Source organism: Lepidochelys kempii, chromosome 9 (genome assembly GCF_965140285.1).
Source record: "Lepidochelys kempii isolate rLepKem1 chromosome 9, rLepKem1.hap1, whole genome shotgun sequence".
Lineage (NCBI taxonomy): Eukaryota > Metazoa > Chordata > Testudines > Cheloniidae > Lepidochelys > Lepidochelys kempii.
The window spans coordinates 77,168,759-77,183,929 of NC_136388.1; the positions used below are offsets into that span (position 1 = coordinate 77,168,759).

General features: G+C 41.7%; 1 protein-coding gene across 2 annotated transcripts in view; it reads right to left on the minus strand.

Annotated features, from left to right (window-relative positions):
- The window catches only part of EDA (ectodysplasin A), a 187,207-nt gene that overhangs the window by 5,659 nt on the left and 166,377 nt on the right, over nt 1–15,171 (minus strand). The window contains exons 5-8 of one of the 2 annotated variants that reach the window (XM_073360977.1): nt 9,798–9,977; nt 7,863–7,897; nt 7,178–7,229; nt 1,923–2,053 (exon numbers count right to left, since the gene is read on the minus strand). In XM_073360977.1, the coding sequence (XP_073217078.1) occupies nt 1,923–2,053; nt 7,178–7,229; nt 7,863–7,897; nt 9,798–9,977 (398 nt within the window). The remainder of the gene's footprint in view (nt 1–1,922; nt 2,054–7,177; nt 7,230–7,862; nt 7,898–9,797; nt 9,978–15,171) is intronic. The other variant, XM_073360978.1, reaches the window with a different exon arrangement.

The window sequence follows — 15,171 nt, forward strand, 5'->3', positions numbered from 1 at the left end:
CACTAACAGAAAACTACAACCAGACTTAACCATTACAAATAGCTTCTCCTTTTAAAAGAGCCTATTTTAAGCTCAGGTCCTCCTTCACCTATCTGCCAAGTCTAGCTTTCAGGATCTCAGAGTGCCCTGTAGCCTGCCATTAATAATGCTCTAGGATGAACTATCTGAGGTGCTTTCAAAGTCATCTGCTATTATAGGGGGTAAACAGACTCTTGAACTCAGGCCTGGGCAGGTAAATGAAAGGGGAAATGATCTTAAAATACTTGGATTGAAAGTATAATATTAATAGATCTGCTATTTTTAAATCCACCCAGCGATTCTGTTACTGATTCAGGACATTTATGTTTTAACCTTGTTTTATTTTCCTGCAAAAGATGTTCCACACCCTTTAAAACATTGATACTGAAGAACTGAAGGACGTATGGTAGAAGTCTGTATGGGGAGTGGTAATCTCAGAGGACAATGGCAGGGCTCATGCATCTGATGAGGGGAAGCCAGTCATCCTGGAGGCAATGGGTATTTGTTAGGTTTCCATAGTCTGTGGACTTTCACTGAGTTGAATCCCATCCTGCTGATGCATGGCTGAAAGGAAATCTCATCACTGCACAGACACTGCCCAATAGAAGCTCACCTCCACCGCACTGCTAGCATATTGTCCCAAACAAAGAAAAGTTAGCTCTACTTTTTCCTTAACAGATTTCACAGGACAAAGTCTTCAGCGCTGAAATGCTGTTGCCAGCAATTGTCAGCGTGAGTTTAAGGGAACAATTTTACTCCAATTTGCAGCCTATATATTGGTGCACAGCTCCATGGAAGAGACTCTGATTAACTCATGTTTGGAGTCTGCACTGCCTCCCTTGGAACTGTTACTTACATACAGACAAGTCATACGAAGATGCAGCTGATACTATAAATCTGGAGTAAAGCTATTTTAATTATGGAGCCTCATGGAAGCCCTTTTGCCAACTGCAGAGTTTCTAAAATCTGTTTCAGTGTCGATACAGCTTTTCTCTGCAGAGGTCAATGGAGATACTATGGAGGGACTGGATGAAGTTTAGAAGCTCTGCAGCTGCCTCATTTCCTATGGAGTTCAGAAGCTCCAGGACATGGGGTTATCAGGATATTGAGACATCCCAATTAAACAATCCTTCTCCTGAATAACACTTGGGTGGAGGAAACAGTTCTCTGGGAGATGCCATGTTAAGAAGTGTACTGAATAATCATCATCACCATCATCTATTTACACAGCACTTTGCATCCTGGAGGATTCCAAAGCCCTTTACAGACTACATACATACACTGCACCCATCTCTGGAGTGAACTGCAGCAGCTGTTTTACAGCACACAGCCATGCTACACAATGATTTTGGAAGAGTATTGTATCCATTTAAAACCACAAGAGGAATTTTGGAGGGAGAATGGAATTACCTAACTTGGAATTTGGCCATGACACCAGGGTTAATAGTCCTACATTTATAAACGGTGACATGGGATCTTAAATGATCATGAGTAGTCAGGACTTTGGTTTTATCTCTCTCTTAAAAGACAGCACCTCCAGCAGCAAAGTGACCTCTAGCTTCCTTCTGGGCTTGTTGTTCAGTACTGACTTGGAATGTGAGTAACTGCACAATAGAATGTATGGAGAAAAAAACAGCAGGATTCATGGCATATGGAATTTTGTATTGAGTCTGCACGTAGGCTCAGTAACTAATGCCTTATAGCTTGTATTACGGTATAATACATGACCTTGCACTCCCCGAAATTTATCGTCCTCTTCCTCTACTCACATCCTAGAACATGAAATGGTTCAGAGCACATACAAGTTCCTGGCCTTTGCTGGCTCTCTGGAGCCCCCTTGTGGTTCATGCAAGGCTTTTCATTTTGAATACAGGAATAGGAGTTAGGCCTAGGACCGTACTCACTTCTACCTGACTATAGATGAAGTATGTGCCGTCCACCAATACCTCCAGCTCCCCACTGCGTGCATGCAGCTTAAACACCTTGGGGTTCATAATGATGCGAGACCAGTCATTGAGCACTCCACCTGAAAGATCTCAGTATGAGAAAATGGCAGTCACTCAGTACCCGTCAGAATGAAAAGCGCAGTAGCAACACAAACACAATTACAGATATCTTACATATAAAATAAATATATTAAAAGAATACTAAAGTTTCAAAGTCAAGCACTCAAAGATAGGAAATGCCAGAATTAAGGATGCCAGTAGATTAATTCAGCCCCCTTCTGTGTCAGCCTTATGATACTCTCTTTAATTTCATGTTATACTATTTCTTCCACAAGCACCCTGCCTCATTCAGTGTAACAGGGGGATGGTGCTCACTGAATGGTAGATATTCAATATTTCTTTTCAGTATATGGCCCTAGGCCTCATTTACTGCACACCATTCACAGTCTGGACTGAATGCAGAATGATTATTTCCTCCTGGGTGTGTCTGTGGAACGCTCACCGTAATCTGAGCGCTTCACAAACATTAATGAATTTATTCTGACAACACTCCTATGAGGAGAGGTGCTATTATTATCCCCATTTTAGAGGGAGGAAACTGAGGCACAGAGAGAATAAAGCCAAAATTGTCAAATGTCCACTAATTTTGGGTCCCCAACTTGAGACATCTAAGGCCTGATTTTTCAGAGTACTTCTCATTTACATAGCACTTTATGTATTCAAAGAACAGCTCCCATTGACTTCAACTGCAGTTCTGAGAATTCTGCACTTCTGTAACTCAGGCTCCAGGTGTCTCATGTTGGGCACCTGGAGAATAACGGAACACACAATTAATGGCCTCCTGTAAGAAGTTTGGTATAAGTGACTTACTTAGCATCACATAGGAACTCTGTGGCAGAGACAGGTAGAATTCTATTCTGCAGGGCAGCATTCAACTGCCTTTACCATGAGCCCATCTTATCTCTTCCTGCAACCCCCTGCCTCATTCCTTGCAGAATTTCCAACTTCTTCAACAAATGAGGCAAAGTCCTACAGATAACAGCCTAATTCACTACACAACCCTGATTCATCCCAGAGGAGGTACATCCTATGCACTGAATGAAATGAGGTCATGTGGGAAGAACAGTATGTGATCCTGTAACTAAAGGCTGTCTCAAAAATGCATATGCACAAGGGGGTCAAATTAAGTTTGCACAGGCAACCTTGATTCTGGCATTTCGTAACTTTTGAATGCTTGAATTTGCAACCTTAACATTCTTTTAACACGGTTTTCTTTGTATGTACTTATCTAGATTTAAAATAATAAAAATAAGAACAAAAATTTCATCATATGGTACTATACTGACTAACACTTGAGTCTTTAATGAGGCTGGAACCTTTAGATCCACAACACAGACCTCTACCACTAGACCTAATGGAGTAATTGGTAGTAGTAGTAGGCTGTTATCCTCTATATGAGCCAGCCGCTAGAGTGGGATGAGACACACACTTTGCTGGTTCTTTTCACAGCTATTTGCTGCCAGCAGGGGATTGCTGGCATCCACAAATACGGTTTTGATTTAAAGGCTCTGTGGGGGAATGTGTTCTAGTGGTTATAGATGGTTCCACCCAGTTCTCCCATGCCTAATTCTTTTGTCCCAGTTTATCTCTGCTCCTATCCCCTCCCCACCAAACCTGCCTTTTCCCTCTTCTCCTGTCTACATTCAAGTCAGGGTGTTTCTTCCTTCTCCTCAGGGTTGCTTGGGTGGCAGCAGGGGAACCTTTGAGAATGCAGCAGTGAGTCTACTTTGCTCTCACTTTTGGTGCCAGGCACATTAGCCTCCAGAAGATGGGAGGAACAATTGCAGGATAATTCTTATTCATAAGTTCTGTGGGAATGGAACATGCTCACTGTGGTTGCCATGGAGCTCTATGATGATGGAGCATGCTCAGTACAGATGGAATGTTCAGAGAATTTTACTGCCAAATGTACATACTTCTACTGAGCATGTGCAAACAGTAATTTTCAAAGGCTTATAATTTGGTGAAATTTGGATGCACCAAAGGGGATCTCTCTCAACCTGTGGGTGACCCGCTTGCCATATTTCACATCCCTGCTTGAAAGCAGGAACCTCTCAATGAAAGTTGTAAACATTAAAAAAAGAAAACCACCACCACAGGCAAAACAATGTGTTTGCCCGTAATATAATTATCAGAAATAGCTGTAACATTTCTCTGAAACTTCAGAAAAAATTCAGCCTGAGATAGACACTTGGCATGAGAAATTTTAGCACCAATGGTTAAAGTTTGGCAATGTTATAAAGCAATGAAAATACGCTCTTTCAATGGATAGCATGGGGCAGCCTTAACTATAAACATTGCTATATTAGCTACGAGACAGTAAGGGGCACCCACTTCCCCCCTCCCTCCTCACTCCCTCTCCTGCAGCCCTCCGAGCACTCTGCAGCAGCCTCCTGTGTGTGAATGGAGAGCATGCTGAGCTGTAGCTGCTCTGTGTCTCCTCAGTTGGCCTTGCTTAAATTAATCTCTGTACGAGATGACTGGCAGACTGCTAATGTCATGCTGATTTTTTTTTAAAGGCTCCAGAGGTGATCCTGGCAATTGCAGGCCAGGAAGTCTAAATTTAGTACCAGGCAAACTAGTTTAAACTACAATAAAGAACAGAATTATCAGGCACATGGATGAACGCGATTTGTTGGGGAAGAGTCAACAACACGGCCTTTGGGAAATCATGCCTTATAGATCAATAGAATTCTTTGATGGTGTCAACAAACATGTGGACAAGGGCGATCCAGTGGATATGGTGTACCTGGACTTTCAGAAAGCCTTTGACAAGGTCCCTCACCAAAGGCTCTTAAGCCAAGTAAGGAGTCATGGGAGAAGAGGGAAGGTGCTTTCATGGACCAGTAACAGGTTAACAGACAGGAAACAAAACATAGGATTAAATGTTCAGTTTTCACAGTGGAGAGAGGTAAATAGCGGGGACTCCCAAAGATCTGTACTGGGACCAGTGCTGTACAACACAGTCACAGATGAGCTGGAAAAAGGGGTAAACAGTGAGGTGGCAAAATTTGCAGATGATACAAAATTACTCAAGATAGCTAAATTCAAAGCAGACTGCAAAGAGTTACAAAGGGATCTCACAAAACCGGGTAACTGGGCAACAAAACGCCAGATGAAATTCAGTGTTGATAAATGCAAAGTAATGCACACCAGAAAACATAATCCCAACTATACATACAAAATGATGGGGTCTAAATTAGCTGTTACCACTCAAGAAAGATCTTGGAGTAATTGTGGACTGCGCTCTGAAAGTATTTACTCAATGTGCAGCAGCAGTCAAAAAACCTAATAAAATTTCAGGAACCATTGGGAAAAGGAAACACAGAAAATATCATAATGCCAGTCTATAAATCCATGGTACGCTCATGCTTTAATACTGCATGAAGTTCTAGTTGCCTCATTTCAAAAGAGATATTAGAATTGGAAAAAGTACAGAGAAAGGCAACAAAAATCATTAGGGGTATGGAACAGATTAAAATGACTGGGATTAATCATCCTGGAAAAGAAATGACTGAGAGGGAATATGATAGAGGTCTATAAAATCAAGACTGGTGTGGAGAAAGTAAATAAGGAAATATTATTTACTTTTTCTCATAACACAAGAACTTGGGTCACCCAATGAAGTTAATAGGCAGCAGGTTTAAAACAAACAAAAGGAAGTATTTCTTTACACAATGCACAGTCAACCTGTGGAATTTATTGCCAGGGCATGTTGTGAAGGCCAAAAGTATAACTGGGTTCAAAACAGACTTAGATAAATTCATGGATGATAGGTTCATCAATGGCTATTAGCCAAGATGGTCAGAGATACACCCCATAGTCTGGGTATCCCTAAGCCTCTGATTGCTAGAAGCTGGGATTGGATGACAGGGGATGGATCACTCAATAAATTGCCCTGTTCTGTTCACTGCCTCTGAAGCATCTGGCACTAGCCATTGTTGGAAGACAGGATATTGGGCTAGATGGACCATTCGTCTGACCCAGGATGGACATTCTTATGTTCTTATGAGTGTCTTGGGATACTACATAGGAAATATGATAAATGTTCCAGTGACTTGGCTTGGGTCCAGGCAGGGGAGCACTTCTCACAGAATTTCTCCCCTTCCAACATAACCACAGGAGTTGAACCACGGGGAGAAAGGAGGCATCTGATGAATCTTGTGACCCTCCTATGGGCAGAGAGAAAAGAAACCTTTATGTAAATTGGAGAGGGACATAAGATCAGTTTTGATGGGGGAAGTGAGCATAAGCTCAATTTTACTGCAAGATCAAAATTACTGGAGGGAACAGCAACACATAGAGGATCAATTTTACTAGCAGAGGAGAACACAAGGTCAAATTTGCTGAGGATGAGTAGAGGGAGAAAGGGTCAATTTGTGAGGTGATTTGATGAAAAAAGATTTAGTAAGTTTGGGGGAAGAAAAGAACATCAACTAGTTGGATGGGAGGATCATCTGGCTGAGGGGTGGGTACTTAGGATAAATGGAGCTGGATTGATGTGCTTGATAGATTGGAGGTCAGAGATTTGGGGAGGCTGAGGAGAAAGTGAAGAGTGTGAGTAGAGATTTGATTTGGAGTCTAGGGGGTTAGAAGAGTAGAAAAGTCCATTGACTGGAAACTTTGGGAAGGGAACAGAGAATTGATAGGGACAGAGAATGTATTGATGGACTGGGAGCTACAGAATGGAGTAGGGTACTAGTGGACAGAGGATGGATTGCTGAAAAATGGAGGTAGGCATAGGACACATTCAGGACTGAAGGGAGGGCAGAAGATAGACTGGGGAAGAGGACTCGTCGTTCTGTGGAGGGGAGAATGGGTTCAGTTGGTTTGAGGAGGCAGATAATCTATTTGGAGGTCAGCAAGTGGGCAGAGGATGGACTGGGACAGAGAATTATTTGGAGAGACTTGTGTGTTTTAGGATAGTGGAGAAAAGGATGGATGAGGCATAAAAGACAGTTGGATTGATGAGACTGGGGGCAGCAGAAAGTCCTACTGTCACTTAGGGAGGCTAACAGAGGACCATATTGAGAAGACCATGAGCTGAACTAGTGTCTCATACTATGTGGTATATTGCATAGAAAGCCCAGCTATGAAATTGAGGGTGCAGGATGGGACCCTTTTAGTGGTTGACAATCTCTTGTCATTCTTACCATTCTTTACTTGAATTGCTGACCCTTGGCCCTGGAGATGAACCACAGCTGGCTGCAAATAAGAGTACAGCAAGTTAAAATTATCCAGATGCACTGATTTATTCTACTAAATAACCTTATTTATCTCTCTGTGGAACTGATGATCAGGACATAAAGTTCAAAGTAGTCATTGCAGACCTCCAGAATATTGCTGGCTGGGCAGATGCTGTGGTCACCTTCTCAAAACAAAACAGGGCTCAACTAGACAAGAGGACTTATTATTATTTTCTTTATGTCAATGTGGATTTGAGTGCATTCATTTGTATTTAAAGAGTACAATTCATAAAGTCTTTTCCATTTGAAACTCCTTGTACATCAGGAATGTTTTCTGTAAATGATGAAGTGGGCTAGAATAAACCAATGCCAAGAATTTTTTAAGGTATTTTAAGAAGATGAGAAAAGGTAGCAAACTTCAGTAAGCAGCAAATCCAGTGCTTCCTCTGCCATTTCCAATAGTAAAGGTGATTCTGGTAATTTCTTTTGGTATTTATGTGAGTGTAACAACCATTTAGCACAAGATGTTCATTTATATAGGAAAGTTACCACAAAATGGACGTTTAGAAAATGTTCCCTTGTAAAATAAAAAAAAAAATAAAATATCTAGCCAACTCAACTGACATTTCCCCCTAAGACAGAGTCAACCAACCTGTGTCTCCCTGGAGCCAGCTTTGTCTGTCGCACCTGCAAAATATAATATCCACAAAATCATGATGGCACTTGAGAAACTTCTGCAAAACCAGATGTAACAAATCTCCTGCCTACTGAGTAAAAAACAGGGGTTTTCCTCAGAGGACCAGATCTTAGGTGGGAAAGAAGAAACACAATGAGTGACATTGAGCTTAACAATTAGCAGGTCTCTAAACTGGAAATGCTGCATTCCATCTTTCTTCTTGGTTTGCAATTTTAACTGACACATTAGGAGTCCCCAAACTTTATTCAACCTGTTTTCATTAAATAGAACAAATTGCAGCAACCCTCATCTTGATTATGGAGGTACATCCTCCAAAGACTACGGGTTCCACACTGCAATGCTCCAGCTCATTCTGAGAGCCAGACCACACAATGGGACCTGTTATCTTTGTGACACAGATCTCTTTAATAAAAATAAGGGTAGCTGTGGACTGCACTATAGAACTAAGGATTGCAAGTTGCCTATAAGCTGCATTTTGGCCACTCCTGGTATATTGACTGAAAGCCAGACAGTTTTCTCTGAAAGCCCCATGAGGGAAAGGGTAATAAACCTTGCCTGTCTTCAGGAAGGAAGTTTCAGTGTCCTGTTATCTAAGAAGATGAATTAAAACAATATATATGGAGTGTGACGTGAAAATGGGAAGTGCAGGAAAAAATATTTTCATGTGAACCAGGTGAAAGGCAAACAGATTTGCTGCTTGTGACTACTTTGAGACAAACCTAACAAGTGTCTCAGGAGCTTTTCTGATCCAGTCATGTCCTTCCCAATGGTTTACCACATCAGGTATGTGGATTAAGACAGATTAGCTTGTTGACCAAGATTACAAGCAGGGCAGCCTCAAACCAATCCATCTGACAACACATACATAGGGAGTTACAGCTGATTGTAGACTTCAGTACCAATGAAATTCAGTTCACTGGAGATTAATGGGAACAAATATTTTGACATCTTCAGAGAGAATGCTTAGAAATCTGCAAAGTGCTTTACAGACAAAAATGAAGCCTCAGCGGTCTGTGCGAGGTAGACAAGTATAACACCCATTTTACAAATTGAGAAACTGAGGCAAAGAGAAAGGAAATGACTTAAGACCTTACAGGGAATTGAAGTAACAGTACCCAGTTTTTCAGTCCCATGCTTCAACCCCTAGACAATGCTTCTTCTCAAAGAAGAAGTAACTGATAACACACAGCTATACGTAGATATTAACCTAGTTTCCTTTGGCTGCTCTGTTTAGCCAGAGTGCTAGTCCTGTAGCAGGTCATGTCAGGATACCAGCTCCTGGTAGTTCACTGCTTCTCTCACCCAGTGAAATGACTATGGATGGGGAATTTAAGTAGCATCTTTTTCTTGCAAATAGAACAAATGTGAACAGTATAGCACCTACAGCAAACCAGAACAACCACATGATCCTCTTGCCTTCGCTGTTTGTTATCACTCACTGTGTTATTTGGAAACTTAGTCTAAGTTCTTTGGGGCAGGGATCAGATCTTATTTGACTGTGAAAGGCCAGGCTTATCTATGCACTGCACAGTACTAGTTAGTGGAGCAGCGCTAGTTAGGCTAGCTGGGGCAGACATAGTAGCCCGTCTCTAACCTGTCCAGCTGAGCTGGTAAGGACAAAGAGGGTTTTTAACCTCTTTTTTCTCCCTCTCCAGTTCTAGTTACGAGTACTAGTGTCTGTGTCCTGCTGAGAGATTGTACGTGGCGCTTAGAAAATGAACCTTCTTATGCTGTTATAACAATGCAGCCCCACTGCCTCAAGTTAGAACTGAAGGAGAGGTCTCTGGGTATGTTCTATTCAGTTTTTATGCCACTCATCACCATGGTATTTCCCCTCATCACTGTGGTCTGCAAAGCATCTGTCCAGTTAGGATTGAAATAAACACCTACCTGAAGGGCCCTGCAGCCCAGGTGGTCCCTGGGGGCCAGGAGGACCAGGAGGACCAGGTGGTCCCATTACAGTTGTGCCTGGAATTCCAGGGATCCCTGGGATTCCTGGGGGACCCTGGGGTCCAGGAGGTCCTGGTGGCCCTTGAGGACCATTGGGCCCTGGAGGACCAGCCTTTTTACCTGAAAAACACAAAATAGTGTGTTAGACCCTCTGCCTACTGAGCATTGCACAAAAAAGCTCTGAGTTGGCTTCCCTGTACCCTCCCATAAGAGAGCAACAGGTAGCTTCCTAGTGAGTGAGAAAAAGGAACAGTCAGGATCACGTTCTCACTTTCTATTCCAGAGTCAGCCATGTTGGAGCTGGTGAGAGATAAGCTAAAAGCATGATCAAACAGCTAGCTCAGATTTTGTGATTCAGCCCAGAATGTGATGTCATGGTGTGAGACAATCTGGACCTGATGACAGATAGTGACCAATGGTTGGCCTTTTTATCAGGTGATTGCGCTAGCTCTTGTTGGGTAGAATAAGGTGGGTTCAGCAGGGCTTACCATACGAAGAGAGAAATTGAACATGAAGGAAGCAGTTCCCTTATCTAACAGATTCCTTGAGGTGTATTTAAATATTTTTAATTAGGACTAAACATTCTACAAGGCTGTTCTGTAATGTAGACTGGAGAGGAGAGACGGAATCTATTATCCTGGAGCAAGAATCCTCAGACAAACATGGAGATGAACCTTCTATCCTAAAGATCCAGTTCATCTGCCTGCTTGGAAATCCTATTGTATTGCGTTCATATAGGGGAAATGCACTGAGCATGAAATTTGGGTGCTCTAGATTTGCAGCTATAGCCTTCTGGAAAGGCAGGCCTGGTTGACTAGAGTACATTTGGAAAAAAATATAGGCTTGAAGAACATGATCCAAATAGCCCATCCACAGTCTGGGGCACTGCATGGAGAAGAAGCTCCTTTGATCTCTTAGGGATAAGAGAACAGAGAGCACTGGCTGGGCTCTCCAAGTACCCCTGAACTTAAATGGGCCACTTCCCCCCATAATAACAGCCTTCTCCTGATGCCTGCTAATGTAGTTAGTCCTATAGCTCAAGACCTGCTAAGGGCTTATCTAGATTTATACCCCCCAAGATTGTGTGTGTATGTGTGTGGTTGTTGTTACAGTTGTACATAATATAACTTGTGTTTATGTTTTTTAAAACATAGGAAATTACATTGCCCGTTGAACCTTAATTCAGTCTCTTTGTGCATATGTAGAGGTGACTGAACTTCAAAATTTCCAATCTGAGGGAAATTAAGATTTCAAAATTTGGTTTTGGCCCAAATCAGGACAAAGTCAAAATCTCAGAATTTTTTGCGAAACAAAATATTCTGAAAATAGTGTGTTTCAATAAGGTCAAAACGTTTACTTGATAAAATTATAACATGAAAGTCAAAATGAAACATTTAGATAATTTCCTATGAAAATTTTGATTAAAATTCTGTGAAATGTTTCAATTTCATCAAATCAGTATTTTCTGGTAGACAACTTCTGTCATAAATTTTTTTACCAGCTCTATTTTTTCCCACAGGACCTATGTCTCATTCAGTGCACAAGCTGGATGGGCTCTGGGGATGAATCAGAATTGTGTGATGAATGAGGCTGATTGTAGGTTCCTGCTTCATTTGTTGCAGAAGTTGAAGGGTGTGCAGTGAATAAGGTAGGGGACTGGAGGGAGAGAGGAGATGATCTTGTGATTAAGGTAGGTGAATGCCAAACAAACTAAATTCCATCCACAGTCTTCCTATGTGATCCTGAATAAGTCACTTAAACCAAAAGTCTGGCATGTGGCTGCTAGTTAGTTGCATATCCCTCATTTTCTGGGTGTCCAACTTGAGACATCTGGAGGCCTGATATACAGAAAAACGAAACACACACACAATTACAAGTCAAGTCAATAGGAGCTATGGATACTCAACAACTCTTCCAGTAAGGTAGTGTGGTCTACAGGAAGGAGCAGTGGGTTGGGAATCAAGCTGGCCTGAGTTCTAATCCTTGCTCTACCACTGATTCACTGTGTGGCCTAAGAGAAGTCTTTTTCCCCCTTAGTTTCCCCATCTGTAAAATAGGGATAATAATGCTCTCTAATACTGCACTGGAGATAAATTCATAAATGTTTTCCAGGCATTCAGATACTATTGTAATAAGTGCTTTAGAACGAAGATGGAGGCAATGAATAACTTAGTATTAGTCACAGGCTTTGGAAGATGTGCAGTAAACAAGGCAGGGGCTACTAGCAGCATGATGAGGATACCAATATTGAACAGTTGTCTCATTCCCTGGGCACTGTCCAGCCTGCACATTGGATGAGGCAGTGGTTGCATCAAAATAAAAAAGGAATAAGTAAAAACCAGAATAATGCATATGTACAAGGGAACCTAACTGTGGCTTTTGTCTGTCTGTGTGATACCTTTGCCGAGAACAGATCAAGGATGCAAGCCCTCCAACTCCTGTAAAGTTAGTAAGTAATCTAGCTAGAAAATGTGTTTTCTTTGTTTTGGCTTGTAAATTCGCTGTGCTGGAGGAAATGTGTATTCCTGTTTTTGTGTCTTTTTGTAACTTAAGGTTTTGCCTAGAGGGATTCTCTATGTTTTGAATCTGACTACCTGTAAGATTATCTTCCATTCTGATCTTACAGAGTTGTTCTCTTGTCTTTTTTTGTTCTTCTAATAAAGTTCTGATTTTTAAGAATCTGACTGTTTTTTTTGGGTCTTAAAAATCCAAGGCTGGTTTGTGCTCATCTTGTTAATTCTCAAGCCTCCCCAGGAAAGGGGGTGTAAGGGATTGGGGGGATATTTTGGGGAAATAGGAACGCCAAGTGGTCCTTTCCCTGTTCTTTGTCTAAATCACTTGGTGGTGGCAGCATACTGTTCAAGAACAAGGCAAAGTTTATGCCTTGGGAAAGTTTTTAACCTAAACTGGTAAAAATAAGCTTAGGGGGTCTTTCATGCGAGTCCCCACATCTGTACCCCAGAGTTCAGAGTGGGGAAGGAACTTTGACAAATGTTATGGTGCAAAATGAAATAATGTCATTATTTTTGGTGAGCACAAAGTCGGAAAGGCCTCCCCTCTTTGGTATGTCCTAAGTACATACCACTGCCTAGCAGTTAACAACAAGGATGCCTAGAATCGGAGCTGCTGTGGTATCTACCTACAACTGATCACACTGCCTCTCCTGAGTAGTTTGATGGAACATGCAGGTTTTTTTCTTTCATTAGGTGGCGCAAAAATTCATTTCTTGTCTCTATCTGAAATGGAAGTTAGACAATCACCACTCCTTGTAGAAGTTAGTATACAGAACTCAGAGCTGACTACTTTTATGAAATACTAGAGTTCTCTCATTCTCTCCCCCATGTTCCTTTGCCTGCTCTTGTATTTTGAGTCATAAGAAAATTAAAAACTAGACTGTAGTATTTTTAAAGCAGAAATTTGGTTTAAACTATTTTATGAAAAGGTACATGTCTTAGGAGGGTGGGCAGAAGGTGTAAAAGCAGACAAAGTATATTGTTGGTAGTATTTCTGTCCCACTTAGCATGCATTCCTCTTCCAATCTGAGCTGGCAGGTGGTTGAGTACTCTTTCAGTCCCCAAGCTCTTCTCCTCTATAGGATAATTACACATTTTTGAAATTATCACCTTGAATCAAAATTCAAATCTTTACACATCTCCCCTAAAGCATTTTTATTAAATTCCTTTGATTTATATCATTCTCTATCCTAGACTACCTTAATACAGGATCAAATGTGCGCCGAAGCCAGATTCACTGCTGAATGTCCTTGCTCTGACTTGGGAATCAAGAAGGAATACACATTACAGCTGTTTTAACTAAATCCTGCCCCAGAGGGCTATTCTGCTACTTCAGGTGTAAAACAATTAAATGTAATTCTGATGCAGCACATGAGCAGGAATGTGCATTTGATTTGTGCATCAAGTTATTTCAATGAATTTTCCACTATGTAGTTAATCTAACTTACTAACCTATGAAGTAGAAACAGAGCTGTACAGTAAATTGTGAGGACTCTTGATTCAGCCTCTAGTGAGGCGATCATTCCAGAGCTGAAGAGATGTATGAGAATTGCTGCATCTGGAAGATGGGCAAGAGCTTTCTTCAAATTTGGTAAAAAGAGCAAGCAGTCAGCTTCTGGGGGGGGATGAGGTACTTAGTTGCTCTATCTCTGCCACAAAAGATGTTACATAAGCCACCTTCTTGGGCAGAATTTCACCCATACTTGAAACCCTTTGCGCACAGGAAATGAGCTAGAGTTATTGAGAAAGACAGCGAGTGAGCATGAACGCATGTATGCCATACAAGGGAAGAAATCACAACATGGAAATGTGTTGGTGTATCCTCTCAAAAAACTCCTGAAAGTATTCAGTATTTGACTGAGAGCCAAAAGAGAAAGCTGATACTTATGGTTAAGTAGATGGCATCTGCATGGCTCCTGCATAGCAGACACTGCTTTGTGTAGAGTTGCCACATACCATAAATCTAGCTAGATTTCACAGGGTCATCATGCAATCACCAACACCACCACAGAATAGCTTTATAGAGTGTGCCTTGATTATTCGATTCCCAGCTTGCCAACTCTGTCTTCAGCTAAATGTATCAGGCAGCATGCAGACACTTCCTTTCTTAAAAGCAGGGGGAATTGAGATTTTTTCTGTTTTAGAACATGCCAACCAACGAACAATTTTTTTGGGAAAATATGGCAGCACCATAGAAACTGAAAAATATTGATTAATACAGCACTACCATTTTTTCCTCTACTGCGCCAAAGCAGTTCAAATGTCATAATTATCACTCCTATGAGGCGTCTAGTTCTACTGATCCTACATCAGCGGGATTAAGTTCTCAGATTTTTTTTTTAAACTAGGTCTTTAGAAAATAAAATAATTAGGGCGCCGTTCTTAGAAAACGTAGACAGAGTTCCCAACTGCAGCCAGCATCAGCCACAGTTTCAGATTGTTCGTCCACAATGACGGGGGGTGGGGTCTTGTGGCAAGTGGGGACTTAGGCCCACCTCAGCTCCTCCCCCAAACTGGGAAGAGGCTGGTGCTGCCCTGAGCCTCAGGCAGGCATTGAGTGGTGCCACAGGGAATCTGGGACAAATGCTGTCCCAGAGTCATTCAGCACCGGGGACCAGGACTTGAAATGTACATTTTGAGACTGTCCCACCCAATTAGGGATGGGTGGTCACCCTATTTTAACCACGTGCTTACCTACATCCTTATTCAGCAAACAAACACTTATACATATGTTTAACAGTAAGGACACGTACAAGTTCTTTGGTGAACAAGGATGGACGTAAGCATATGCTTAATTTAAA